Source organism: Colossoma macropomum, unplaced genomic scaffold, assembly GCF_904425465.1.
Source record: "Colossoma macropomum unplaced genomic scaffold, Colossoma_macropomum, whole genome shotgun sequence".
NCBI lineage: Eukaryota > Metazoa > Chordata > Actinopteri > Characiformes > Serrasalmidae > Colossoma > Colossoma macropomum.
This window is the reverse complement of record NW_023494790.1, coordinates 24,164,759-24,191,834: the sequence shown is the minus strand read 5'-3', so window position 1 is coordinate 24,191,834 and position 27,076 is coordinate 24,164,759. Positions and strand designations below refer to the sequence as shown.

The 27,076-nt window shown below is 38.0% G+C and overlaps 1 protein-coding gene across 4 annotated transcripts; it reads right to left on the bottom strand.

Moving 5' to 3' along the window:
* Positions 1 to 258: 258 nt before the first annotated feature.
* On the bottom strand, positions 259 to 23,893 carry LOC118809401 (FERM domain-containing protein 6). Of its 4 annotated transcripts, none has more exons than XM_036572686.1 (21): positions 23,457 to 23,893; positions 21,768 to 21,858; positions 21,434 to 21,525; positions 21,290 to 21,348; positions 20,966 to 21,146; positions 18,652 to 18,807; positions 18,372 to 18,437; positions 17,235 to 17,303; positions 16,945 to 17,116; positions 16,358 to 16,555; positions 15,350 to 15,502; positions 15,205 to 15,227; positions 14,358 to 14,486; positions 10,982 to 11,029; positions 10,346 to 10,496; positions 3,231 to 3,291; positions 1,584 to 1,799; positions 1,435 to 1,464; positions 1,316 to 1,348; positions 1,146 to 1,190; positions 259 to 1,046 (listed from the first exon to the last, which is right to left on the bottom strand). In XM_036572686.1, the coding sequence occupies exons 1-15, from the start codon at positions 23,523 to 23,525 to the stop codon at positions 10,395 to 10,397; spliced, it is 1,608 nt and encodes a 535-aa protein (XP_036428579.1). In that variant the 5' UTR covers positions 23,526 to 23,893; the 3' UTR covers positions 259 to 1,046; positions 1,146 to 1,190; positions 1,316 to 1,348; positions 1,435 to 1,464; positions 1,584 to 1,799; positions 3,231 to 3,291; positions 10,346 to 10,394. The 4 variants fall into 4 exon arrangements, with proteins under 4 accessions (XP_036428579.1, XP_036428578.1, XP_036428582.1 ...); XM_036572685.1 differs by having other exon boundaries at positions 10,331 to 10,496; positions 23,457 to 23,892; XM_036572689.1 differs by having other exon boundaries at positions 10,331 to 10,496; positions 21,446 to 21,525; positions 23,457 to 23,892.
* Positions 23,894 to 27,076: the final 3,183 nt, after the last annotated feature.

Below are 27,076 nucleotides of genomic sequence, written 5' to 3'. Positions count from 1 at the left end.
TGATGTAAGTGATAAGTCGAGTGAATTTGACTTTTTTGCCAAATTATTCCTTTAACTGCATTATGTGTAAATTGTGTGGTTCCTGTCAGTACCAGTCTAGCGTCCGCGTAGAAGAAGAAGACGGGAGACTTGTAGCGCGTTTATCGATCGTTCTCTTGTTTACATCCAGGATTAGGACAGGTCAGCAACAGCCACACACGCCTCGTACATGGTACATGCTAAACCCCACCAACCAGCCCAACAGACCATTGCAAAGCAAATTATATATATATATATACACACACACACCCCAAACCCACAACAACAACAACTGTGTACGTGTTTAAGTCTCTCACTGCTGTTCCGTTAGAGGCGCTAGCCGGACGCTACATTAAATTTATCTAGAATGGAGCATTTTAAATCAAACCCATCTAAACTTCTCTGAATTGTTTACATCTTAATGACTCAATTATGCAGACATTTTGAAAAATCTGCGAATTCCTATTTAACACATGAAAAGTCAGTCATTTTTTATAACATGATTGTTATAATGATTGATTATAACGTAATTATTAATACTAATGCAAATTGACATGATTATCAATACTAATAATCACATGATTAATAATACTAATGCAAATTGATACAAAATGTATACTTTTGCTATACTATTGTTAAGTATAGTAAAACAAATGCAGTCACTGGGTGTTTCCACCTCTGCTTATTACCGTTCCCTCCTTGACAGGTCCTCCTCATTTGACTGTCATGTACAGTAGGTGAGAAGATGAGCATTCCTTCTTATTTTGCTTGAATTTTACTGCTGCACCATTTAAGGTGGAATGAAAAATTCAAATAAGAAGCTTTTGAATAAGTTTTGTGACATGCTCATCAAGGAGAAGGACATTCCTAATGCTGTGAAGTTGCGTCTGAAAAGATGGAGCTTGTACTTTGTAGCAGTCAAAGTTCTCTGTTTTCTTCACAGGCAAATCCAGTTTGTTGAAACATCTTCAAAAAAAAAAAGCATCTTCAAAAAAAAAAAAGAAGAGGAAGAAGCACCAGATGTAGACCTAAAAGAAACCACAGAGGAGTCATTCTTATGTCCTATAAAGGTAGGCTTAGCTTAGCCTAAAGGCATTCATATATTTACTGAACAGTGAACATCATACCTTCTAGGCATGTGGTCACATGTGCCGCATTATTCCGTGCATAACCTAAACACACAATACAAAAATGAAAAACGTGTTAAAAAGAAGAATGAAAATGCATCAAAAAGCCTGCTTTAAGAAGCCTTTAACATATGAGTGACAAGTGAAATGTTTGTGTGTGTAAACTTTACCGAGGTTTGTAAACTCTCTGATGCAGTCCAAACCTAGAACGGGATTAAATATTCGGCTGTTTTACTGAATTATTATGCATAGTATTAAGAAAAATGCAAGACCAGAACACTTGACTCACTTTCTTGATCTTGAGCGCATCTTCTATTCTCTGAAAAATGAAAATACGCAAATACACTTTTTCAGCAGTGTGTTGACAGAAGTGGTTTATTTTCTGTGTTTGAAGTCTTTGAGCACTTACATACTATGTAGACAATGTTTGTCACCTACCAAGAGAGACTTTTGAAAACTCTTGATCTGTTTTCATGCACGTCATATCAGCATCAGACCATTTGATGCAAGTCTGTCCGTTTTTTTTCTCGATGTTACAGTAGCTGGTTGAGTGACCGATCGCACATTCTTCTCCATGCATTTTGTTGAAGCATGAGATTTGGTCCTCCGTGTTATTCAGCATCTTCACTTTGAGTTTGCAGCTTTCTGACGAACCTACAGACAGCAGTTCACTATAGTAAATCAGTTTGCTGTATAATGAGGCCAAACATTTCAAATACTAAGACAGGGGTTCTCAAACATCTGTATGGCAACAAACTTTTGATAAGGTCATTGGAGAGGAAAAAAAAGAAAAGCAGTGCTTGCTTGCTTAATAATCTACAGACTGTCTGTAATGGAAGGCTCTATTATCCATATATGACAGTTGTCCAGTGGCATAACTAGGATATTATGCCCATCCCCCACCCCACCCCACTAACGAAAATGACTTCCAGTGAATAAAAAAAGTGCCAAAATAATTTGCTTGTTTATGCGCTCTTGTTGTTTTTCAAACCAGCTGATGCTCAAGACATGATGTTTCATCCACTAGCATTTCATGTTTACTTAAATGTTTACATTAGACTACCTATTTAAAATTTTAAAATGATAGATAATGTATCAAGTTGCAGGTTGTGAAGGACCAGCTTTAATTTGGTTACTATGGATGAGCTACATTATAAATAAGGAGATAAACAGACTGTCTATGTAGAGCTGATGGAAGCTAACTGGTGAAGTGTGTGGTTAAAAATGGAATCTTTCTGTGAGTAATGGGTGTATAATTGTGTTAGTATTCAAATGAGGGAGCTAGTTAAGATGTTAGGGGACTTGGTCGCTGGGTGACCCCCCCGCCCCCCTTCCGTGATTGCCCCTGATGTGCCCCCAGTATCTACGCTACTGCAGTTGTTATCTTACAATCCTAACAATGAAAGAGTTGTCACAGTTTCACAATCTTGGCTCCACCCCTTCCCAGTCTCGTCCCATGTCAACATTGTCTTCGTCTGCCCGACCTTGGATTAGTTTATTAGACTGACATCCGCAATACATTTTTAACTCGTTGTCTCAAATATGTGTCCAGGCGGCAAATTGTGCACGCAAGGAGAATATACATGGAAAAAAAGCAGCGGCCAGAAACCGCTGAGCTGACATCTGCCTGGAAAATCATAGACATGTGCACCTGGGTGGACTAAATGGATTAGACCACTGTTGAGTTTGATTAACAACAGAAGGTCATTCGACTTGTATCTTTTTTTAAGGTAAGGAGGGAGAAGCTGGGACTAAGGAGGAGACAGGTGAGGGCGGAGCCAGGAATGGGAAACTGTGACAGGTCTTTAAAGGGTTCTTTAGAGCAAGGTCATAGAAAAACAACTTTTGGTTCCCTAAAGTCCTAAAGGAATGCTCCAGCATTTTACAGCCTAACCTCTGCTGCACCTGTAGCCCATCTCTGTAGCACATAATGTTATCATGGACAATAATTTAAAGGTTTTTACTGTACTTAGGAAAAGAACTTAAGGAGCAGCATGTTTCATGTCAACAAGTATACTAAAAGTTCACAGACCTCAGTTTGAGAACAACTGCTTTAATAAAGCTTGAAGGTAAAAAGTACATTACCGATTTGGAAAACGCTGGTACAAAGCAGGAGAAAGGCTAACCCAAGGACAATCTCTGGCATCTGAAACAGCAACAGAAATTTGATGTCTTCTATTCATTTAGGCAAATACCATTGAAAATGTATTTTTCTTGAGCTCTAAATCTAGGGGGACAGTGGCCGTCTTGCAGTGTCTGTTATATGTTATTACTGATCAACATGGCTAACATTGACTGAGTTTGCTGACGCATAGTTCAATCTTACTAAGCCAAGCTCATCAGCTGGCAGCTCTGCCCTGGCCCTGTCTGGGATTTATGTCTGCATGCATGTTTCGAGTGGTTATCAAATCTTGTTCCTCATTTTGTAGTCGATATATTTCTGCAATGTCAGTTTCTTTGCTTACTTTGTTTCCAGGTTATCTGAGGAAAAGCCCTCAAGTTACAGACTTTGTAGTCTTTACATAAAACTAGCATATAGGCTTGAATCATTTGGACTATTTATGGCATACCATGTTTTTGCTGCCAAAGAAAAGCAGCTGCAGTAGAACAGGACACACTGGAGCATTATTCAGTGCTTCCTTTCCAACTGAATGAGATGGAAAGCACAGCAAGTACAGCAGCAAAGCCTCATGCTGAACAGCACTGTGGCATGCAGAAGCACCTGGTGTGGGAAAATTGTGTGGGCAAAAACAACCTCTAGCAAGTTCCTACCTCTGGAAGCAATGGCAGCTCAAGATCCGCTTGGGCAGAGTTGAGGATGTGTTTTCAATATCAGAGAGCTTCACACAAGCATGTGGACACCATGCACAACACAACATCGACTGCAGTGGTGTAAAGCTGCTATATGGGTCGTCAGAGTGGTCTCTAGAGACGAACTCCCTGCGGTCTAACAGACATTAAGACCTCTGCTTCCGCTGATATGATGACAGTGTCTAACCGCGAAAGGCCCTTGTCTCAGTCCCAAAACAGATGTGATAAAAAGTTGTTCTTATTGAAACACATTTGTGTGTGCACTTAAGGACAACATATTGTTACTAGTAACACAGCTAGCGTGTTATTAGGGCTGTCACGATCATAACATTCTGTCATTTTGTTCAGTACATTAATGTTTCATAATTTCAGAGCCTATATGTTTTGCCTATATATGTTTTGAGTCTTCCATCATCCCGAATTCTCATTTGCGCACATGTCCCTCGGTTTCATTTGTTACGAGTGGTTTAGTTATAATACACAACACAGATGCGTTGTGCATGCACACACATCAGGATTAGGTGGACATCGTTATTCTTTTCCTTACGTTTAGCTCGAAATCAAATGAGTTAACAATAACAAAGACTCATTATGTATTTAGCCAGCAAAATGAAGTACACTATATTGCCAAAAATATTCACTCACCCATCCAAATCACTTCCATGGCCATAGGTCTATAAAACCAAGCACCTAGGCATGCAGACTGCCTCTACAAACATTTGTAAAAGAATGGGTCGCTCTCAGGAGCTCAGTGAATTCCAGCGTGGTACCGTGATGCCAACTGTGCAACAAGTCCAGTCATGAAATTTTCTCGCTACTAAATATTCCACAGTCAACTGTCAGTGGTATTATGACAAAGTGGAAGTGATTGGGAACGACCGCAACTCAGCCATGAAGTGGTAGGCCACGTAAAATGACAGAGCAGGGTCAGCGGATGCTGAAGCACATAGTGCGCAGAGGTCGCCAACTTTCTGCAGAGTCAATCGCTACAGCCCTCCAAATTTCATTCCAATGGATGAGTCTGGGTTTGGCGGTTAACAGGAGAATGGTACTTGTCTGATTGCATTGTACGAAGTGTAAAGTTTGGTGGAGGGGGGATTATGGTGTGGGGTTGTTTTTCAGGAGTTGGGCTCGGCCCCTTAGTTCAGCTGAAAGGAACTCTCAATGCTTCAGCAGACCAAGAGATTTTGGACAATTTCATGCTCCCAACTTTGTGGGAACAGTTCAGGGATGGCCACTTCCTGTTCCAACATGACTGTGCACCAGTGCACAAAGCAAGGTCCATAAAGACACGGATGAGCGAGTTTGGTGTGGAAGAAATTGACTGGCCTGACCTCAACCCGATAGAAAACTTTTGGGATGAATTAGAGCGGAGACTGCGAGCCAGGCCTTCTCGTGCAACATCAGGGTTTGACCTCACAAATGCGCTTCTGGAAGAATGGTCAAAAATTCCCGTAAACACACTCCTAAACCTTGTGGAAAGCCTTCCCAGGAGAGTTGAAGCTGTTATAGCTGCAAAGGGTGGGCCGACATCATATTAAACCCTATGGATTAAGAATGGGATGTCACTCAAGTTCATATGCATGTGAACGCAGTCGAGCGAATACTTTTGGCAATATAGTAATATAGTGATTTGAATCCTGTCCAATTCACAATGTCAGTACCTTTTGACAGTTTTACAGTATTTAGGAGAGGGATGTAATGAGTCAGTTCTCAACTTTGAGTACCCAGTACAGAAAAGACTGTATAAAATGAAAATCAGTGAGTTTGTTTAGCAGACCAAGCGGTGACTCACAGTCAAGAAGTTTGAGGACTTTCTGGTGGGGCATTTCCGGGGACAGCTTCAGCCAGGGACAGGCCACCAAAAACGGGACTGTCCCTGGAAAACGGGGATGTTTCAAGAATCGAGCATAAAGTGTCCAAAAGGGCAGATTAGCCCCCTAACATTCTAGCTATGTTTGTGTACTTAGTAGCTAACACTGTTTTACGCATACAATATTTTTAGTTACACAGAATTATAGGTAGAGTTAAACAAAGCTCAATGTTCTTCACAAGAGTGAAAAAAATAAGCAAAAACACTAATTCTGCTAGCATGCATACAGCAAACGTTAGAATTAGCTACATAACTACCAAAGAAACAGGCATAACTCAGGGCTGTCCTCTGAACATGTTAGAGCACCAAGTTAGAAAATTTTTTTCATAAGCTCCATGATGTATCAATGAATGCATTTCCTGCTTTCTTTTTATTTACATTTATTAGCCTCAACCCAGCACACCCAATTCACATTTTATGCTGCAGTATAAAATCACAGTAGAAAATGACTGCAGTCAGCTTTAATAAATGGGATCATTTCAAATAACTTTGATTGGGTGATTATATAATTCTTGTGACAGGCCTACTTCTTATTGAAAGCAGCATGTTCAGATTTTTACCACAAGCATGTCACTTCACAATCTGTGACGCATGTACTTGTGGCCTGACACAAAGTGTTAACACAGAGTAGCTACAAAGAGTGTACTTTGTAGCTACTTTTCCAAAATTTGTAGCTAGCTACAATTTAGCTACTTTTCCAGAAAAAGTAGTTGCTACTTTTTAGCTACTTTTTGAAAAGTAGTGCACAACTTTTTAGCTACTTTCAAAAGTGTGATTGTAAGAATGTTTGTGAATCTGTGAATGAGTTTAAGTGTAACCAACAATCAGATTTACACAACCAAAGGCGTGATATCGAACAAAACTTTAGACTAAGTAAAGGCAAAGTCAATCATTCCAGGTTTTTCCTTACAAAAATCAACAAAAATAACCGAATACAAACCAAACAACTTTGTGCAAAGCATTGTCAACTGTTGAAATAAAACTGCTCCAATTTCAACATTTCAGCAAGATACAGACATGACATTCAGAGTCCTTTGATAAACTTCAGCAACACTTTAGCCTCAAAACTCTCATCAGTGACCCAGACTCTGTTTGGGATGAGAATCAGGCCTGAATAATCTCTCCACCGCTGCAGAGCTGTTGCGGCTCCACAGCAGAACTAGATTTTTAGGTAAAATAACAATACTGTAAAATCGTTATAACACAGTTCAAACACAGTTTTCACAATAAATGGTCTTAAACGCTGGAGTTAATGCATAACTGCTAATTCACCAACCTTTAACGCTAAAGACTGATGCGCAGACTGCTGGTCACACAGCAACGCAGATAACGAAATGGTAAAGAGAAAGATTTAAGATGAACATTGATAATTTGAAGATGAATGGATTTGCATTTATAATCACTCAGCTGGTTTCCTGATACGTTTAATCTGCAACAACTCACACCGCTGAAGTCTCTTTCGAATTGTCCTGTTCCACCTTAAATGGAACGCAGCAGTACAATCTGGTGCCTCAAGCACCATTTAATGTGGAATGGGACAATTCAAACTGGAAGCAGGAGAACGAGAAGCAACTTCAGCCTCGTAAAAAGTTGAACGTCGAGACATATTTTACAAGAAACCCGCGGAGAAGTTTCCTGAGATGTGAGAAAAGCGGCTACAGCTGAGCTAAAGGTTAAACCAGAGCAAAGTAAGTATTTAAGTTTTAGCCTGTACTAGCACATCAGCACATACTGAGACATACTTACCGCCATGATGGTAAAACGGACATAAAATGTTGTGGCTCCCAAGGTGGTTTGATTTTTGTTAAAAGGACAAAATGGCTCTTCTTAATATTTCGGTTGCTGAAATATTAGTCCCCTGAGCTAAGCGTACTAGTAAGGGGTGATCAGCGCGTGACCGTTAGCTTGAACTGTCCGTGGCTCAGTCATTACTGCACAGTCGCCACCAGCCCAGTTAACCACCACGCTCTATGGTTCAGATTTTGCGTGGATTGTCTGAAGCCTGCAGCAAAACTGTAGCTACATTTCATAAAACTGTAGCGGCTACAGCAATTAGCTACAAAAATTTGTAGCTAACTATAAAAAGTAACACGCTACTTAGCTACTCCCCCATCCCTGCCCAGGGGTCCTAATATCATCCACAGATCTTTTTAATAAGAGTTTCAGATTTTAATTTGATGGCAGGGTGAGCAATTCTGGTCCTGGAAGGTCAGTGACCTTTTTTTGCTCATTATTCTGCTTTAATTCAGAAACAGTAGGCGTGTTTGCACGCACTTAATAATCTGATCATTATCAGATGTCAGCAGTGATCAGATTATTCAAATGGTTATGTAATCGGCATTCTCTGATTTCTTAGATTGGTTTAAGGCATAGAAATCCACTAAAGAAATCCGATAAAGAGAGCTGGATTTTAGCTCAGTAATGAGTTTACTCATACTCTGTTTTCTTTCGTTTTTCTCAGTCTGTGCATGTGCGGAAATAGACTGCTGTCCTGGAAATAGATAACAGTGTAAAACACAGCACCCGCAAAACAGCAACAAAGCACTTCTGGAGCAACTCTGAACACAATTACATGCATGATGAATTTCAATATTCTGTTCTTCATCTTCTAGATTATATATATATATTTTAGCTAAAATGACCCAATATTTTTTTTAAAAAGGTGCAGCATGACGTTTGAGTTTTACATATCGTTTCAACCTCTAGATGAATATATGAAATTAAGAGGCGGCAGCTCCATCAGAGGCCAGACAGGTGAGAAGATTTTGCTGGTTCAAACAGAAAATTTGAATTAAATGATCTTTCATTAAGGCTTGAGATCTTGTTAAGCTGAATTTAACAACAAAAAAAAAACTGTTACACAGGCATTAAGAGAGGGAGAGTCAGAAGCTGAAGTAGACAGAGTCAGAAGACTGAGAAGACTGGAGAAGGTCTGATGGAGGTTAATGATCAAGAAGTGATTGGGAGTTGTTTAAGCTGTCAGTTAAAATGAATACTGAATTTGTATAAATGTTATTCCTTTAAAATATCCTCATTTGTGAGACTAAATAAAGTTTTAATTGAGAAATTTAATATTTGTGCTGTCACTGTGACCACGTGACTATTTTGTCACCTAGATTATTAAACCTATAAGCACGACTACAGAACAAAATCACACTCTTTCTGGTGGTTCCAGCTGACACTGTACTGACCTATAATCTGTCAATTTGAATGACGTATTTAGGACCTGATTATCTAAGAGAGAAGAGATACCATTGCTTGATTTCAGTACCTTTACTTGATCTGTGCCTGTTGTAAGTTGATGGATATAGTATTTAAATCATAGTATAACTGTGCCTAATACAAACTATGAATAGATAGATCTCCCAGTGCCAACTAGACCAAATGGTCAAGTCAAGTCAAATTCATTTATATAGCACCTTTTACAACAGATGTTGTCACAAAGCAGTTTTACAGAGAATAAGGGGGAAATAGTCATGATTTTAAATTACTTTTACACCTATTTGTTATTCTAAAAGTTCATGAGGAACAAATAAAGTGGTAGACAAAGAAAGACATAGCAGGAAAAGATGAAAAACCACAAGCCCAGCTTTAATTACACCTGCCGCAACTTGAAAAACAATGCATGCATATACAAAATTTAAATCGTTTTCTGCATTCATCACTAACCTTGCTGCGAGGGCCATGCCAATTTTTTTACTTCCGGGAGTCCTGTAAATATGCTCTGGAGAAACTTTTCCTAGCTTTAAGGTTCCGGATGTTTCAATGTTAACCATGAATTCCTTTTATGCAACTGATGATTAATAAAGATATGTAGGATATTACCAGCCTGAGTAGAACACGCACAAGACTTTGAATAAATATTTTTTGTAATTCCTTGGAATTACATATTCACAAATGTAAACTAACAGTTGTTTACTGATCATCTCTGAAAACCTCCCCTGTCAGCTTCTGACTTTCATTGACTCCTGACGTATTATCAGGTGACTTTGAGGAAATCTTGTGACAGAAAAACAACGCACCTAGCTGATAAACATCAAGGCAGCCGAAATGCATCAGTCATAGGTTTTTTTTTTCAGCCACCATTCTTTTTTTTCACAATCTAGCAGAACCACTGTTGCATCAGATCAAATCAACCACAAAACTAAGAGAGCATACATCGTAGCGTGACCCATTTCATTTTTCATTTTCCATCAATGCAGCAAAACTTCAAGGATGCCAAACACAGATAAAACACTGCTCTGTTAATCACATTCCAGAAAAGGAACATTACCAAGCCCAGAGAATACTTTAATGCCCGTGGGAACTGACTTCATCTCAGTTCCTTTAGTCCCTGAAGCAGCTAATCTGTGAACCAGTAGCAGCAGTTTCTGTTCCAATCGGTGCATTAATATGATTGCAACATTTATATATCCAAGTGCCATGCAAAGCTGTACCCTCAGGCAGCATTCAGTAACAAACTACACTCAAAAAGATTTTATCCTAGACTAAAATTACTCACCGTCAAATCGCTCACCGTGTTTGCTGGCTTTCGGCTGTGTCAGAGGAAGAGTGAGAAATGACTGCTAATAAAAGAATGAGACAAATGCCCTTCTTCGCTCCACCCATCCATCCACTCCCCACCCACTCTCAGAGAGGGGAAGAGGGTACAATGTTGCACGAGCAGCCTGAAAAAGTAGTGTATGTACAGGTCAGACATGGGTGGTAACAAGTTAAGTTTGCTCAGTTATGTGTACTTGAGTAAACTTTCCTGAGTATTTTCAGATATTTTTACCTTTACTCAAGTATATTTTATATTTTCTTTTTATTCTTTTATTCAGTCATTAACATTTAGTTACCAATTTTAATTCATTGTGTTGGCAACAACACCTGTACTGCTTTGTGATTGCTTTTGACTGAATTTTGAGGTTTTTTTATTTCATTTAATTGCATTTTACTTCATGCCAAAAGTACCTCAGAAAGTGAAGAATAGGGCCTAACAAACTTCATTTGCTCTGCTGATGGATGCTGGATGTGAGAGGTTCTACTACAGTTCTATGAGTTACTCAGTACTTAGTCAGCTATTAGGCCTGGTACTTCTAGTTTTTTTGGAAAATGTACTTTTATTTCTTCTTGAGTCATTACTTTCTGAAGTAACAATATTTTCACTTACATATAGGTTTGTGTTGCTCTGTCTGTACATCTGGTACTTGTTGCCTCTCTGTGCAGGGAAACAATATGTCACAGTTTAAAAAATATTGAAAAGTATAGAATTTTAAATGGTAAAATTCCCCTCAGTGGGGGCCTTTGGTCCTAGGGGGATTTACAAGTCATCCTCGTGCATTGGTAATAAATGAACAAATACACAATAAACAAAAAACAATAATAATAAACAAAACTACAGCCTAAGAGGCCCCATTTAAAGTGTGCATAAAGTCAGAGTGAAAAAACAGAGAATCAGTCTGGATACAAGAAATTTCCTGCAACGTAATCTGAAGAATCAAGGTCTGAAACTTACATTCAGTAAAAAATAATTACTAAATAAAAGTTGTTTTAACATCACTGTTGGACAGCGTGTAATAATCTGATAGTAACAAGTGAAAAAACATGTTTACAGTATGTTGGTAGAAGTAAGACGGACATGATGTGTGTGTTGATGTGTTTTTTGATGTGTAAAGGTAAAATTGGCTCTCATCTGGTCGTACTGGGGACGCATTTTAATGAAAAACTTTTGAATGTTTGCCATACTTTGTTTGGGATTCTTACAGGATGTCGACTGATTTTATATTTAGACTGACCTGTACATTTTTAGACATGCAATCAGGCATTTTGATCTAAAGCATGAACATGGCAGCATAAATCATCATAAGACTTACTTGTTGACTCAATTTTTCTTTTTCAGATGTTCCCATATTACCAACTACTCTGCCTTGCCTTTAAACAAACATGTTTTGTTTGCATTGTGCTGTCTAAAGATGAGTTAGAGCTGCCAGATTCATGGAGGTTTTCCCACCAGTTTGGGCTTGTTTGTAAATGCAGTCGCGGGTGAAAACTTGAAGGCGGGGGGGGGTTGCAGGTTGGGCTGGCTGAATGATTGCAGATAGTGGAACATGAAAATGAATCACTGAATGAGTGTATTATCTCGGTTTGATGAGCTGGAAACCTGAAGACAGACAAGCAAGAACAGTGGACTACAGCTGAGAGAGCGAGAGTGAGAGAGCGAGAGTGAGAGAGCGAGAGGGAAAACAAAGCTCAGTTGTAAAGGAGGTCTAAGGGTGTAATGACATCTAGCAGCAGAAGCTGTAAAGTAGCCTAAACCCATGCTCAAGAAAAGAGTTGTTACTTTGAAATAATGTCCTCAGTAAAGTGAGTTCTTTTTTTTTAAAAAATTAAGCTCAAAAAGGTACATACCTTTTCACATTAGTTTCCTTTTATAGTAAACTATTTCATACAACACTGTGCAAAGTTTTAGACAGCCATGAAAACTTGCATTAAGAGTATTTTGCCTGTTATGAACATGTTGGTTAAAAGAATAGTTAGAAGAACTTTGTTTCTGACTTCTCTCTGCACTCCACCTATTGCATGGATTTGTTAAACTGATTTGATAAACTAGGGCTGATTCTCAAGTGACTCCCTACTCACTATGTAGAGCACTATGTGAATTATAAGATTGTAGCTATTTCACATAAATAGTGTCATATATGTCCAGTAGGGAATTGTGTTCATATAGCTGAATCCCAAAAGGCTATTTGTTAGACGTATTATGCACTACACTACACTACATATTATGCACTTATTATTTTAAGACCTGCGTTGTGCATTATGTAGGGAGTAATGAGCCATTGGAGAATCATTCTAAGTATTAGATGGTAACTGTAAATACTGGCCTTCCTCAAGGACAGATTTGGAAGTGTATAACAAGCTGACACACAAAATCACAATGCATTATTTATTTTTGTTTTTGTGTTTATTGTGTGTTTTTTTTTTATAAATACTCACTGCCCATTTATATAGAGGTTTGCAGAGTACTATATATACGCATTATACCGCCTGTTTCCTTTGCAGTTGAATACTTAAAATTTTTGACTAGTTTTAGCTTCTGTTGGGCAAGGACTGGAGATTTTTGTTGGACATGGCAACCCCAATTTGAGGTTTACATCACCAGCGAATCCAAACCAAATAATTTTGTTTTTGGCATTTGAAATGGGTAGAAAACAACATCCAGTCTGTCGGGCTCTCGGGTGTCCCTCAGGAACATCTGACCACATGTGGAGCTACACATGCAAAATATACGCACACAGGAAAAAATGATTAAAGAGCTAAAACTTCAAGGTAAGGACAGATTGCTAAATTTGATAAGGTGATTTAAGGACTAAGAAAATAACATATGAGATTGGTCCATTAAAAAAAGAATGGTAGGTCAAGCTTACAGAATGAACTGTCCTTAGCTGGTGTAAAAAAATGAAGACTGGTTATTTCATCACCGTTCTTGCAGTAATACTGTCTGTATCCCCATCTTCAGTTTTCGCAGTGAGAAAAAATAATTTTGTCCCCATGTCAGATTACCATGGAAATCCATGGAAAAGCAAAGAGAACAGCCAATCAGAACAGAAGTCATTTATCATATATCAGTCTTAAAGGCACCGTGACAAAAAAACAGCCTGATTAATTCCAACAGAAAAAGAGATGTTGGAAAACTGTCATGAATTTTGGTACAGAAAGCCACACAAACATTATGAGCGGACATCAAAGAAAAATATAAAATACATAAAAAAAATGTAGGACATTGGCCCTTGAATTCAGTGAAACTTAAAAGTACAAAAGCAGACCTGGTCAGTTTCCTGACTATGGCAACAGTGGTAAGTCTTGTTTAATGCATTTAATCACATTCCTGACAGAGACTACTCTGGCGTACCACCACCTGCCAGTGTCTGGCAAACAAGTCACTTCTGGGAATGGGTTATGCTAATTGCTGACAACGGTGTTTCCCCGGAATGTGGAACTGTGCACGTGCTTCCTCTCGTGTTGATTTTCCCCCTCAGTGTGTGTTTCTAAGTGTCTCCATGGTAATAAGATGTTGTGCAGTATGGCAAACAATAGCCTAGATATGACGTACAACCTGCTCTCTAGTATAAAAACAAGTCTGCATTAAAAACTGAAGATCTGTCTGACCTTTTCTGACTACATTTGTGCTTTAATATAAAGTCCTGCTGAAATATCTTCACAAGTAAATGAAATACTGAAAAATAAGAATCTTGACAACTCACCTAGGCCAAAAATCAGTCAAGCAAACATTTCAAATTAAAATCAAACAACCTTACAAAATTTCAAAACTTATTGTACATTACATAATTGTAATATTACAATAAACTAAAATAATATACTGATAATATTAAATTAGCGTTAAACTAAACTAATATTTAAATTAACATAAATGCATTGTTTGCCATGTTAGATATAAAAAAAGCATATAACCTTACAGTAATAGTAATTTAACTTTAAAATTGCTAAGAAGTGATAAGTCCGAGATTGTGTTTTCAGATGGTGACCTCTGGTGTGTGGTGGTTTGTTAGGTGAGTGCTGCTATCTTCTGCAGGACAGCTGACTGACTGTGAAAGGTGAAGGTTTGCTGTACTATCCCAGTCCAGAGAAACGGTGCACGCTTTCCACTTTAAAACCTACACAGCGGGAGAAGCACTGAGTTAGCTCCAAAGGAAGGCTGGGAATGAAACAAGAAAAGCTTAACAAATGTCAGGTTAAATAACTAATAACAGATAAACAATGGATAGCATAGTAGCCAATAGTGTAAAGGTGTGAGCTGGGTGACTGAAATTTTACAGCATTATTATTCGGAGGCATCCACTGGCTTGGAAGTTACATAAAGTATGATTTCCTGTTTGAAACTCTTCCCTACCCTAGCTAGTCTCTCTTCTCTGTGAGCTTTTTTGCAATTAAATTTGTACATATATCCACCCGGCACTTCAGCACAGCCCATTCACACTGACATTACAAAGTGTTTTTCAGCCAGAGCTGCTTTTTGTATGGGGCACAATACATGACAGCCAATCAGAACAGAGTTCGCTTACATATCAGTCTTAACGACACAGTAATTAAAACAGACTGTTTAATTCTTAGTTATAAAGTGAGGCTGGACAATTGTCATGTAAAAATAAACCACAATTGTTAGTTAGCACGTAAAACACAAATATCATTAGTGCACCTCAGGGGAAAAATAAATAAAATACAAGAAAATGTATGGTAGAGACTCTTTAACATTTGGGAAAAAGCGGTTCTATTAAATAAGTATTTACAATTTGATGTCATTAAAGGTAATTAAAAACAACCACTTTGCACACATATGTCTTACTGAACACAGTCAACATTCATGCTACGTACTTGTTTCATTTCCATTGTGATATCTAGGGAAAGAAATCAGATTTTTTATGAAGCACATGCACACAATATCGTGTTTTTTTTCTTAAAACTATAATATATAAACTATATATAACTAAAGCTACTGTGCCAGGCTTTAATCTCTCACCAATCCACTGAGAAACAGGCATTAATGGACCATCTACAGACACTCCTTCCAGCAGCTCAGTCAAGCCTATGATCTCTTCAGGGTCATCAACAAACATCTCCTCCGGCTCATCGACACACAGCTCAGTCTCATCTGAGTTAGCCGAGGCTGCACCTGAGAGGAGAATGAGAACAGGGAAAAAATAATAGTTAAAACCATAGCAGCCCAGACACTGAGGTTTCGCTTTGAGTTTGGTTTCTCAAGAAAGGCAGTGACATTGTACCTAAATGTGTCATCCAGCATGGAATTACCACCTGACAGCTCAGAAATTTTGTCACTCACGAAACTCACGTTTATCACTGGCAGGAAATAAAGTTGCTCATTTCCAAATTCCTGTAGTACATAAAGCATAAACTGACTTAAGCTTCCTGCCCTCTGTAAACTGTGAATCATAACTCATTCTGGAGATTATTATAGTTATAGGATTTAGTAATGAAGTTGAACCCATCCTCTACAAGGAACAAACCCCAATATGGCATTTTTCTGCAATACCATAGCTTTTGCACAGGCCACATTTTGTGGTTAATTTTTTCCCAACATGTTAAATTCAGCAAATAAACAGTAATTGTGCCTTAAAATCTGCAGAAGCATGTTCTCTGTACTTTTTTGTATTGCATATCTGAGTTGTTTATATGGTCATTGAGATATTTTCTCTAATTAGTTTCTGTTTTTAGGCCAGAAGCGTGTTTGCAAGATGAGGGAAGAAAACCTGCACTACATATGCATATGTGTGTGTGTGGTTCAGCGACCTCCACCCTGAGGGTGAGGCAGGAACGGTTATACCACAGCGTACCTGTCACATGTTAAAATGTGAAACTGGTGGTGTTGGTGACTTACGTGTCATGTTTTTGCCCTGTTACTGAGTCATTAACTGAAAACGGCCAGGATGACATCCAGGACACGTCATTCCCAATAACTGATATGTTTTCTGTAGATCCATGACATTTCCAGTCATGTGAATGTGTGTACCTGCTTTCTTGCGGTTTCCTTTACTGGAAATACCCCACAGCTGGTTCTCACTGGTGCTTGAGACAGGCTCTGCAAGTTTAGCTTGGAGTTGCCTGGCTTTGTCCAGGTGGAATTTCATTGGCGGAAGCTCGTCCTCACTGTCCTCTGTGTCTAGATTAGTTTTGTCTCTGATATACACTTCTCTGTAGTGTCTTACCCCTGAACACAGAAAACCAGAGTGGCACAGTTATACATTATACATTGATATACAGTGTGAATCAAAAGTTGAATGTAAAGCCTGTATTTTTTAGAAGAACAAAAGATACAGCAGTTCCCAAGTCCAGTCCTAGAATTCCCCTGTGTTGCATATTTCTGTGTGGGATGGAGAAAGAATAAACATAAAAGGGAAAGAGAAAGAGAGCATGAGAAAGAAGGAAAGAGTGAAAGAAAGAAGTAACAGTGAGGGGAAAAAATAAGACTAAAAGAAGAAGAGCCAGAGCCAGAGGCTGAATTTTGATCATATGAATGGGAAGGGGCTGTGTGCGTGTGGCCCTTGACGCTCTGAGTGCTGATGTTGGCTGAGCGTGTGCAAATGTGTTGGCACTGACCTGCTTTGCTCTTGGACAGCTGCAGCTCTTTGACTGGGAGCTTTGTGTTGAGGTGTAAGCGATGACTGTTGCTCATGTGCTTTAGCAGGTGTTGAGAGTGAAGAGTAGAGCGAGTGTACAACACCAGCTTTGACCCAGCCAGAACATCTGACCTGATCTCAAACCTTCTTCCCTGTTAACACCGGAAAATGAGCTTCACTTTATATCATCACTGACCAAAAGTAACTGATTACATTCGCTTTAGTTACTACTTTCTGATTAGATTAGAATTATCAGTGGGAATACTACACCTGGAAGGTAATGTGATCTATGCTTGACCAGACAAATTCATATAAAAGCTGCTGTTCACCACTGACCATCTGGAGATAAAGTAAAACCAGCAATAAACACAAATAGTCTGAACACTTGACATCAACAAGATTTGAATGGAAATAAATAGAGATAACAACGTTTCTTATTTCTCAGAGCATAAAAATACAGGGAAAAGAACCCATATAAATAGTAATGATATTTGAAAGCTAACCTTCATAGGGATTTCATGACACAAACGTAAGGACTTGAAAAACAATTATAATATAATAACAATAATCATATTTAATAAGCAGTACTTCACTATTTATGAACAGCTTTTGTCAGTATTCACTTTTATGATGGAGTTAGCACTGTAGCGACATAAGGACCTTATACTGAAATGATGCATATTTGTTCCATTTATAACACTGTTATATAGGCTGTATGGGTCTTATAAAGGCAAATGCAATCAGCTTTATAATTATTGGACCCTTGGTAAACATTGAGCAAAAAATTGCTCAACCTGAAATCTGAAAATGTGACATAAATTTCACCTTAATCTAATAAGTTAAAAAATTGAATGAAATAAATAATCAAATAAAAATACTTATAATTAAAAATGATAGGGGCTCCCGAGATTGTGACATGAGGGTTTTTGTTATCTTGGAACAGAAGTTTATTTACATTAAAGGTGGATTTCTCTCATATCTTCAGTGTGAGATTCAGCTAATTAACCACGAAGACTTTCTGATCTTTTCTTTCTGTCTTTACCAAGGGTGCCAATAATTATGATGCTTACTATATAATTTCCACAATGTAAAATCCAATTTTTTGTGTTAAGTCTACCTGAGGGCACTGGTGAACTCCTTTTCCTTTCCCTTAAAGTGAATTTAGTAAGTAGACTTAAAATCTTAAGTCTGAGATTTTAACTGAAATGAAAGTCTTCATACATGTATTCACTTTTATACGACTTTAGTTTGAGGGCATCTTTCAAAGCCATTCTTAACTAGGCCTCTGCCTTATAAGTTCCATTGTTTGGGAATTATCTTTCATAACAGCGCTATAAATGAAACAACTGCCAGTCAAATAAGGTGTTACCAATGTTCATTCCTTATAGAGAGCAGATGTCACCTTACCTTATACACATGCAGACCACTCAAAGTTAGGCCCATTAACAGACTGGCTTTTTGTTCCTTTTTTCCCTGGAAAAGAGGAGGGAAGGATGAGGAGGAGGGGGGGGGGCATGTTTGTAAGATGGAAAGTAACAGACATAGTCACTCTTAAAAAAAAATTGTGCAGAGTAGAATCAGCATATGCAGGCTTGATTACCTCAACATAAAATGCAATTGCAATTAATCACTTAATGACAACATACAAAATGTTAAAAAGTACTTTTTGTCATCTGCTTGGCCTGACCTTGTTCATGGTGTAGAAGATAACAGGTACATCACTCATTTTACATGCTTCCTGGATGAAGAGCAGCACAGCATCACACACACACACTCCCCGCAGCTCTCTGTGCAGGGCAGGAATGTGTTGCACAACATAGTCATGTCCACGCTTTGTCAAAATCTGAGTGACAGAGGTGTATGTAGTTATCATCCATATAACACTCCTCATGTAGTATTACATAGTAAATATAGTATTACTCATATAGTATTATTATTATTAGTAGTAGCTATTATTGTTACTGTTGTTGACAGTGGTGCACTACAGCGTGAGATGAGTTTTGAGTTATTTTTGTTATCATACCTCTGCATTACTGACATTGCCTTCACATCATTTGCATTTACCCCACTTATCTACATTATTACTTTTATTTGCATTCTTATACGTATGTACTGCTGATATTGCGCTGGCAGTCTTGCTAATTTGTACATACATCATTTTATATACACACAAGGATCAATTTACCGAATTGGTTCAAAATCAGAATTGAAAACACATTTCAGATGTTTAGCTGACTTTAACTTTAGACTAAAATCTTTTTGCTTTGAGTGACTCTACATTTTAATTTATTTTATTAAAACAAATTAAACATTCCATTTTATCACTAACAAAACAATCATAACTACACTACTGAAACTTCACCAAATGTTTTGGTAGTAATAATGTTAACTCATTTTGAGCATAATTCAAAAATGCTACCCTGTTCATGACTAGCAAACACAGCTTTGCACAGCTGTACACATCATATTATCATCATATTATTTTACATTAAAACATGAAAAGTTTACTTAATTGCATATGTGTTTTGGTAGTGACAATTCTTAAGGTTACACACTGATTTTGAGACTTTGGGACAAATTTACTTTAAAACAGTAGGATTTAGGTGCTCACCATGTGGCCATGAGGGACAGGGATGCAGTCTCACTACCTGCTCTTAAATGCAGGGGTGTGGCTAGAATAAGGCTCCGTCCATGGAGTAAACCTCTGTGTTTTGGTAATGACATGAAAACGTGGGACAGCAAGTAACTCATGATAAATTTAAATCTAAAGAAATAAAAAAGTTCTTTAAAGGAAAAAACAAAGAAAAAATACAAAAGTTAAGTTTAAGTTTAATTGTGATTTAAGTGTAAATTTATGGGACACCTTCCAATAGAAAGTAATTAATGCCTTGAGTTTAAACAGATCATAACATTATCTTTGTAAATATTTAAGATCTAAATTTTATTTTTTATTTATTTATTTATTTTACTTTGGGGCTGCAGTTTGAACTAATTTGGTAGAATTGTCCAGATATTGTCACTGTTGTATCATTATTTTTGAGGAGGGTTCTTTTTTAAACACCATTTAAAGCTGTGTGAACATTTTATGATGAATAGTTCATCATATTCTTCAGTAAAGTCACTGTTTCAGCAAGGTTTTAAATACTATGTTGCAGTACAGTACTGTGCTCTGATGTCTGTATATGCATGTATATATGCTTAGTACATACTTATATAGTACTGTGCAAAAGTCAGAGACCACTCCGCATTCATTACATTTTTAATCTAAAGAGCCATTAAGTATGAATTATTTTTTCTTCAAATGCTTTCAGTTTTTTCGAGGAAATCTGCAGGGAAAATATTTCACATTGCCAAAGTTTAGTCTTAGAAGTTGGTTGCATTTTCTGCTTCTCACAATCCAAATAATCCAAACACATTCAGTGATGTTGAGGTCTGGACTCTGGGGTGGTCAGTCCATTGTTCTAAGAACACCAATAGTTTCTTTGTTTGATTTGCAAAAGTTCTTTTTTGTCTGTTTCCTGTATTCAGTTACAGCTTCTTGACAGCTACACATCCTTTCAGACTCATAGTGTTGTGTTGTCTTCTCACAGTGGAAGCATGGACAGAAACACCTGTGGATTTTATCATATCTGAAGCAAAAGTGGAGCTTGATTTTCTCCTCTCTCTCAAAGATGAAAGCTTTAAGTGCTTTTTATCTGATGGTGACAGTAACACCAGCTTTGGAAACTTCTGTTCTTTCACTTACTGTCCTTGGACTTTCCTCTTCCCTATTCAAGTGGATTACCTTATATCCAATTTCTATACAAATACATCTTTGAGAAATGAATAACTGGCCATTAGGACTAGAAATTAAATGATTGCAGGTTTATCTCTGAGTTTTGCTACATACTATGTGATATATTGTTATTTTTATACTATTCTTTTACTATTTGTTTGCTGTACACGTACGATGACAATAAAACTATCAATTTATTTATTCACACATGCAAACTACAGCCCACCCAAGGAGGAAAGTAGTCATGTGGACTGAAGTAAGATCCTTGCCCCTCTCTCCAGTCTCCCAGGTCAGCCTGTAATGCGTATGCAGCCAGCTGGAAATACAGGCCCTCCTGCCAGTAACACCGCGACCTTAAGACTTGCCCCTTCAGTTCAGCATAGTACAGACTGCGCACCTTCTCCTCTCTGAGCTCAGGAAGTAAGAGAAAGAAACAGGGCTTATGGAATGGAAAACTGATGTTGATAAACAAAAATAAAGAAAGTGATATTACCTACAAAATCTTTTTCGTAGGTAAAGATTTCTCTTAGAAGAACAAAAGTTCACCTACTCAATGAGTCGACCATTTCCTACGTAGTACTGTACTTTCAGATGTAGGACTGTTCTCTCCTGCCGATACAAGTAAAACTGTGCTTATTGCTGTGATGCAAAAATATGTGTTGTTATATTATAAAAGTGCTGAGCTTTTAGTCACCTTTGGCATTACCTCTAATGTGTTGTGCTTCCATGTTTTAGGAAAGTATGTGCTTAGTTTCGTCTCCAGGTCCAGGAACATGTGGTCATTATCTGAGCCAAAATCATTTACATGTACATCATGAGACAAGTCATTACCACATTTCTATTCATGAGTATTTATGCATTTAGAGTATATAAAAAAGCATCCAGACTGTGCTTTGATGAACTCTCAAGTATAGTGCCAGTTCTCTCTTTGGGAGGAGGACAGTCATTAAGTGGATGTTTTTTTTGGAGCACATCCCACTGTGATTAAACAGTGAGTGGCTTACTCAGCAGATACTCCTCACACTCACCGTTCTCTAGACACAGGCCAAAGAGATTGAGTTGTTTAATGCCAAGTTGCTGAGATAGCTGGTTGATTATGTCGTGCCCCCTGCTTTTCAACTGTAGAACACACACACACATTTTTTTATACAGTATACATATACATATTGCAAAAGGAGGAGGGAAGTAAAAGGAAAAGAAATGGAAAAAACTGGGTTTTCCAGAACTGGAAAGACCTGGCAAGCCACCAAAACGCTCACCATCAGATAAACAGTACTTTCAGATCTGAAAAAAAATCCACACCACACCCATCCTTCCACTGTGAGAAGACAACTTAAAGCTGGAGTTTAAAGAATGTGTGGCTGTCAAAAAGCTGCTACTGAGAAAAGAAAATAGACAAAATAGATGAAAGCATGCAAATCAAACAAATAAGCTGCTGATGTTCTTAGAACAATGAACTGACCACCTCCAGACCTTAACATTACTGAATGTGTTTGTGTTTACTTGGATCATGAGAAGCAGAAAATACAACCAACTTCTAACACTGAACTTTGCAGGTGCAGAAAAATATCCGTAATAATTCTGTAATAAAGCCAAAGGATGGACAGAGAATGTAGATGTTATATTTAGATGTTGAGGTATTTGTGTAATTTTCTGTTAAAGACCCAGAGCCTAAATCTGTGTTTCCTTTCTAATTAGGTAACATTAACATTCTCCTTGCAGGCAAACAGTAAACATGTACCAAGTTTACCCTTTGAATTATGTTCCAATGACCAATAAATGACCAGTATATTTCACCATATTTCTCTCCTCTTGATGTAAACTGGGCATCTTGGGTAACATTGCCATAAGTAAGTAAGTAATTCCTGACCAATCACAAGGCTGATGTCTCATGCCCTGCCCACACAAAACAGTTTGAGTCAGAGAAACTTAGCAAGCTAAAGCTAATCCAGCATAAACAAAAGCTTGAAAGCTAGACCACCTGTCTCTGACTACCTGTCGCTCAAGTGTTGGATAGAGAGCTGTCAATCAAGCTGCTCATTAGCCACTCCCACACAGTTCTCAGATAGGTCTGATCAGCAGTTTTTAAACTGTGTTTTATTATTTTTATATCTTGAATTCTATATTTAAGCTTTGCTGGATGCTTAATATAACACTTAAATTAAGTATCATACAAATAATACATTTTAATATTTTACTCTGTGTTTCCTGAGTCTTGCATCAAGCATCAAGAAAAAAAAGCAGCAAACATATATATATATATATATATATATATATATATATATGTATACACACACACACACACATATATATATATATATATATATATATACATATACATATGTTTACTGTTTTTTTTATGCTGAAAAATGAATAACCTGCAGTTACTGGTTACTTTTACAGTACATTAAATAAAAGCTGATATCTGCTTATGTATAGAACTGTGGATTTTAAAAAAGGCAAGAACATTTTGTTGGTCATAACATTGTAGGTTAGCCCTATATTTCTCTGGTTTTGTATGAAAACAAACACATGCACATGCAAAAAGAGATGCAAAACATTTTATCTACACTGTATCTTTATCTCCTGAGTAGCTGTAAAATACATACATACATACAAAAAAACATACATATATATAGCCCCGACGTAGGAGCCACAGGCTCTTTCCAAAAACATGAAGCTTTAAGTCCATTATTACATTATATGTGTTAACTCACCCCCACAGTGATGTCGAGTTGTTTCTTGTCAGGTAAAACCACATGGACCACTCTGGTCTGATCGGTCATGCTGGCCGTGGCAGTAACGTGTTGCGTTCCTCTGGAATTAGAATGCCTGTCTCTTCAGCTGTGTTGTTTTATAAGGTCTCTCACTCCCTGCATTTCTCATCTCTCTCTCCTTCTCCCTCTCCCTGCTCTTCACCATCCTCCCTAAAATAACACCCACTCACATGCAGATGACAGAATCTATGTAGGTAGGTCAGGATACAGAAACCTCTGTGTTACATTACTTATGCAAAATGTGGATATGCAAAAGAGAAACAAAAAATAGCTAGTCATTCGCATGTGTACGCTAAACAAACACTCCAGGTATTTATTTTACTGCACATTATAAATCTACCGCACTTACTTTGTGGCCTCCAGCACTCACAGGGCACCTTATTATTTCATGAGAAATGACAGTGAGGTTGATCTCTGTCCCTAAATAAACACGAATACTAAGGCGACTGCTAAAACCACTGAAACTATGACCAAATGCCAGGCTTTAACAGTACAACACACTGATATGTTAAGGGTATATCGATTTTTTATCGATTTACAGATTTTCGGGTTAAGAGTCAGTTAAATTTTTGAAATTGAATCTGTTAAAAATGTCTTGATTCTGCAGAGCTCTATTTATATATTACATAAATCGGTTTGGCTCAGAATATTGTACAATTTATTGTAAAGTAGCACATCCCGATGCAGAATAGTGATCTTGTGATAAATCGGTGCAACTGAGCTATAAACATTACAAAACTGCCTCATACAAAATCTCACATAACCTGTCTCCAACAGGTTTGGGGGTGACATGGTACAAAGTAACATGTTACATTGATGGGATTACTTTGTCCTGTAATAAATAATAGGTTATGAGTGACTGTGCTACCTGTTACTGCTGACTGAGCAGCTCCAATTCTGAATATTTCTGCTGGTTCCCAGGTTTTCAAATAGTATCAGCCGTTCAGTCATTTAATAAAGTATAATTAGCTGTCTTATTCAAAAGCAGGGAAAGGGACATGCCTTTTAAATGAGGTATCTTTTGATTGGCTGTTTCTTTCAATTGAGGATAAATAAAAGCGCTGAAAGGTATGTAGTGTTTTCTAGGCCTGTGTTGAGTCCTCTTAGGCTGCATAGGATCCGCCTGTGATGTTGTGCAAAGCGGAAAGGAGTGAAGAGGGTCTTTAAGGGGGGTGTTATAAGCAGGAAGTTTAACACTACACAGTAAATGTACAGATGGAAGAAAGTCTTTCAAGTTTTCTTACTCTGCTCATGTAAGCAACATAAACTGCACTGTGTAATAATCCAGCTGAAATTTGTACAGACCTAGCTTGTGCTTATGCCACATCCAATCAGTTATCAGAACTTTGACATGCATTTTAGTGACTGTTATTGAGAGGAGGCTGTTGTCCTGCCCATCTGTAGTTTGTCACTGACGTAATAGATGACCGTTTGGGCCTAACACAGAATATGTTGTCTACTGTACATGGCATCACTGACTGTACATAGTTCTGTGAGAGTAGAAAATTGAAATGGCATGTGATCTGTTCAGCATAGCATATGAGCAAGTTTTTAAAAGATGTGTATAACATTATACTTGCAATGAATTATTGCCATTCATTTGCCTTTCTGATTGCATTGGATCATGGATCCTATCATACACAACCCATTAAAAAGTTAATACTCTGACAACATTGATGTGTTTGTGCATGCTCTGTGAGTGATAGAAATAAGATACACATATAAATCAAATTATTTAATGAATTTTATTTAAAGTGAGGGCAGCACAGTGGTGCTGTCACCTCACAGCAAGAAGGGCCTGGGTTTGATTCCCCGGCCAGGCGACCAGGGTCCTTTCTGTGGAGTTTGCATGTTTTTCTTGTGTCTGTGTGGGTTTCCTCCCACAGTCCAAAGACATGCGGTCAGGCCAATTGGACATGCTAAATTACCCCTAGGTGTGTGTCTGCCTTGTGATGGACTAGCGACCTGTCCTGGGTGTATCCTGCCTTCTGCCCAAAGACTGCTGGGATAGACTCCAACTCCCCCCGCGACCCAGAAAGATAAGCTTTTTAGAAAGTGTGTGTGTGTATTTAAACTGAAGGTAGTTTCTTTGTCTATGAGTTTCATAGATGTTTGACATGGATACTAAAAATGTAAAAAGACGTAAAAAGACTTTGGTTTACCTTATCGGGGATAAAATTTACTTGTCTAGAAGCTTATTCTGGTATCGGTAAAAAGCTGTATTGTAGCGTTCTGCTACTGACTGCGCTGCTGCGCAAGCATGGGAGGTGGTCGGGAGACGCTGCGCTCAGGGTAGGAGAGACATATATTGTGTAGTTGTTGTTGTTAGCTTAATGATGTGCATGTGTTGTGTTATTCTGTACTGGGCTGTGGGTCAGTCAGTGTGCTGCCAGTATCTGCAGTGAAGGGGAAGCTCATGGCTAGAGGTGGCCTGCCTTTGTCTCAGCCATTTCAGCAGTGCTGAGTGACTGTTGTCCCTTGGTGGCTGTTCAATAAGAGTGTTTGCCTTCAAAGCACATGGTTTCCCGCATTTTACTTTGCGCCGACACCACAGTATTATTTTGTATTATGATTAAAAGAAAACAGAGAATTGCAAATGTTTCGCAAACTTACTGTCTGAGCGTTTGTGGCCGCTTCCCTTAGTCATTTGCCTTCTGCTCATGTCGTACCATAGAGGCGGGTTTTTGTACAGGCATGATACCCACCCGCAGCATAGAGCATGAACTCATATAGGTATAATTTACATGGTATTAACCCTTGTGTAGTGTTCGGGTCTGTGGGACGCATTTTCAATGTTTACCAAAATAAAAAATGATGTGATGAATTATTATTTTAACTCCAGATTCATTGGTCTTTGCTCATTTTCTGTGAAGAACATATAACACATACAGTGACTTCACACTGTATGTGAGGGTGGACAACATGGACAGGCTGCTGACTGGCTACAGCTGCTAAAGGAAAACCCTATGCTGACCACTTGTGATATTTTAAACATCTGGTATTTTTACATAAATTGTTACGGCTGTATTGATTAAAAAAATATATACATATACGGTGGGTCCACCAAACCACTGAGTAACAAAAACATGAACACCACACAAGAGTTAATGTAGTATATCACATCACCCGATGGTAACTTGTCACGAGGCGCAGGCCTATCGTTTTCCTTTGTAGCTACCTATTAGTTGGTAAAGATTTAAATGGACTTCAGAGAGTAAGCAGATTACTCACTACTTTCAAGAAAAAAGTGAATTCATCCCATTACAGTTCGAAAGAAGTAGCAATTTGTAATGATTACATTTTAGAATAACTACTCCAATCTCTGAACTCTCTCATCTGATCTCTAACCACCCAAAATTTAAATATCACCATGTCACCAAAGCACAATCATATGTGCAAAATGTGTGCTGAATCTGACAGTACATGTCAACTACGTTACTGTTATGTATTTTCATATTTCAGGGGAGAGACCTTTGGAGGAGACCAAGGAGAGTATCAGTCATACACTTTTAAAATTTAATTCACTGTTTTCAACATTCATATTTTTAAAACTATCAAAA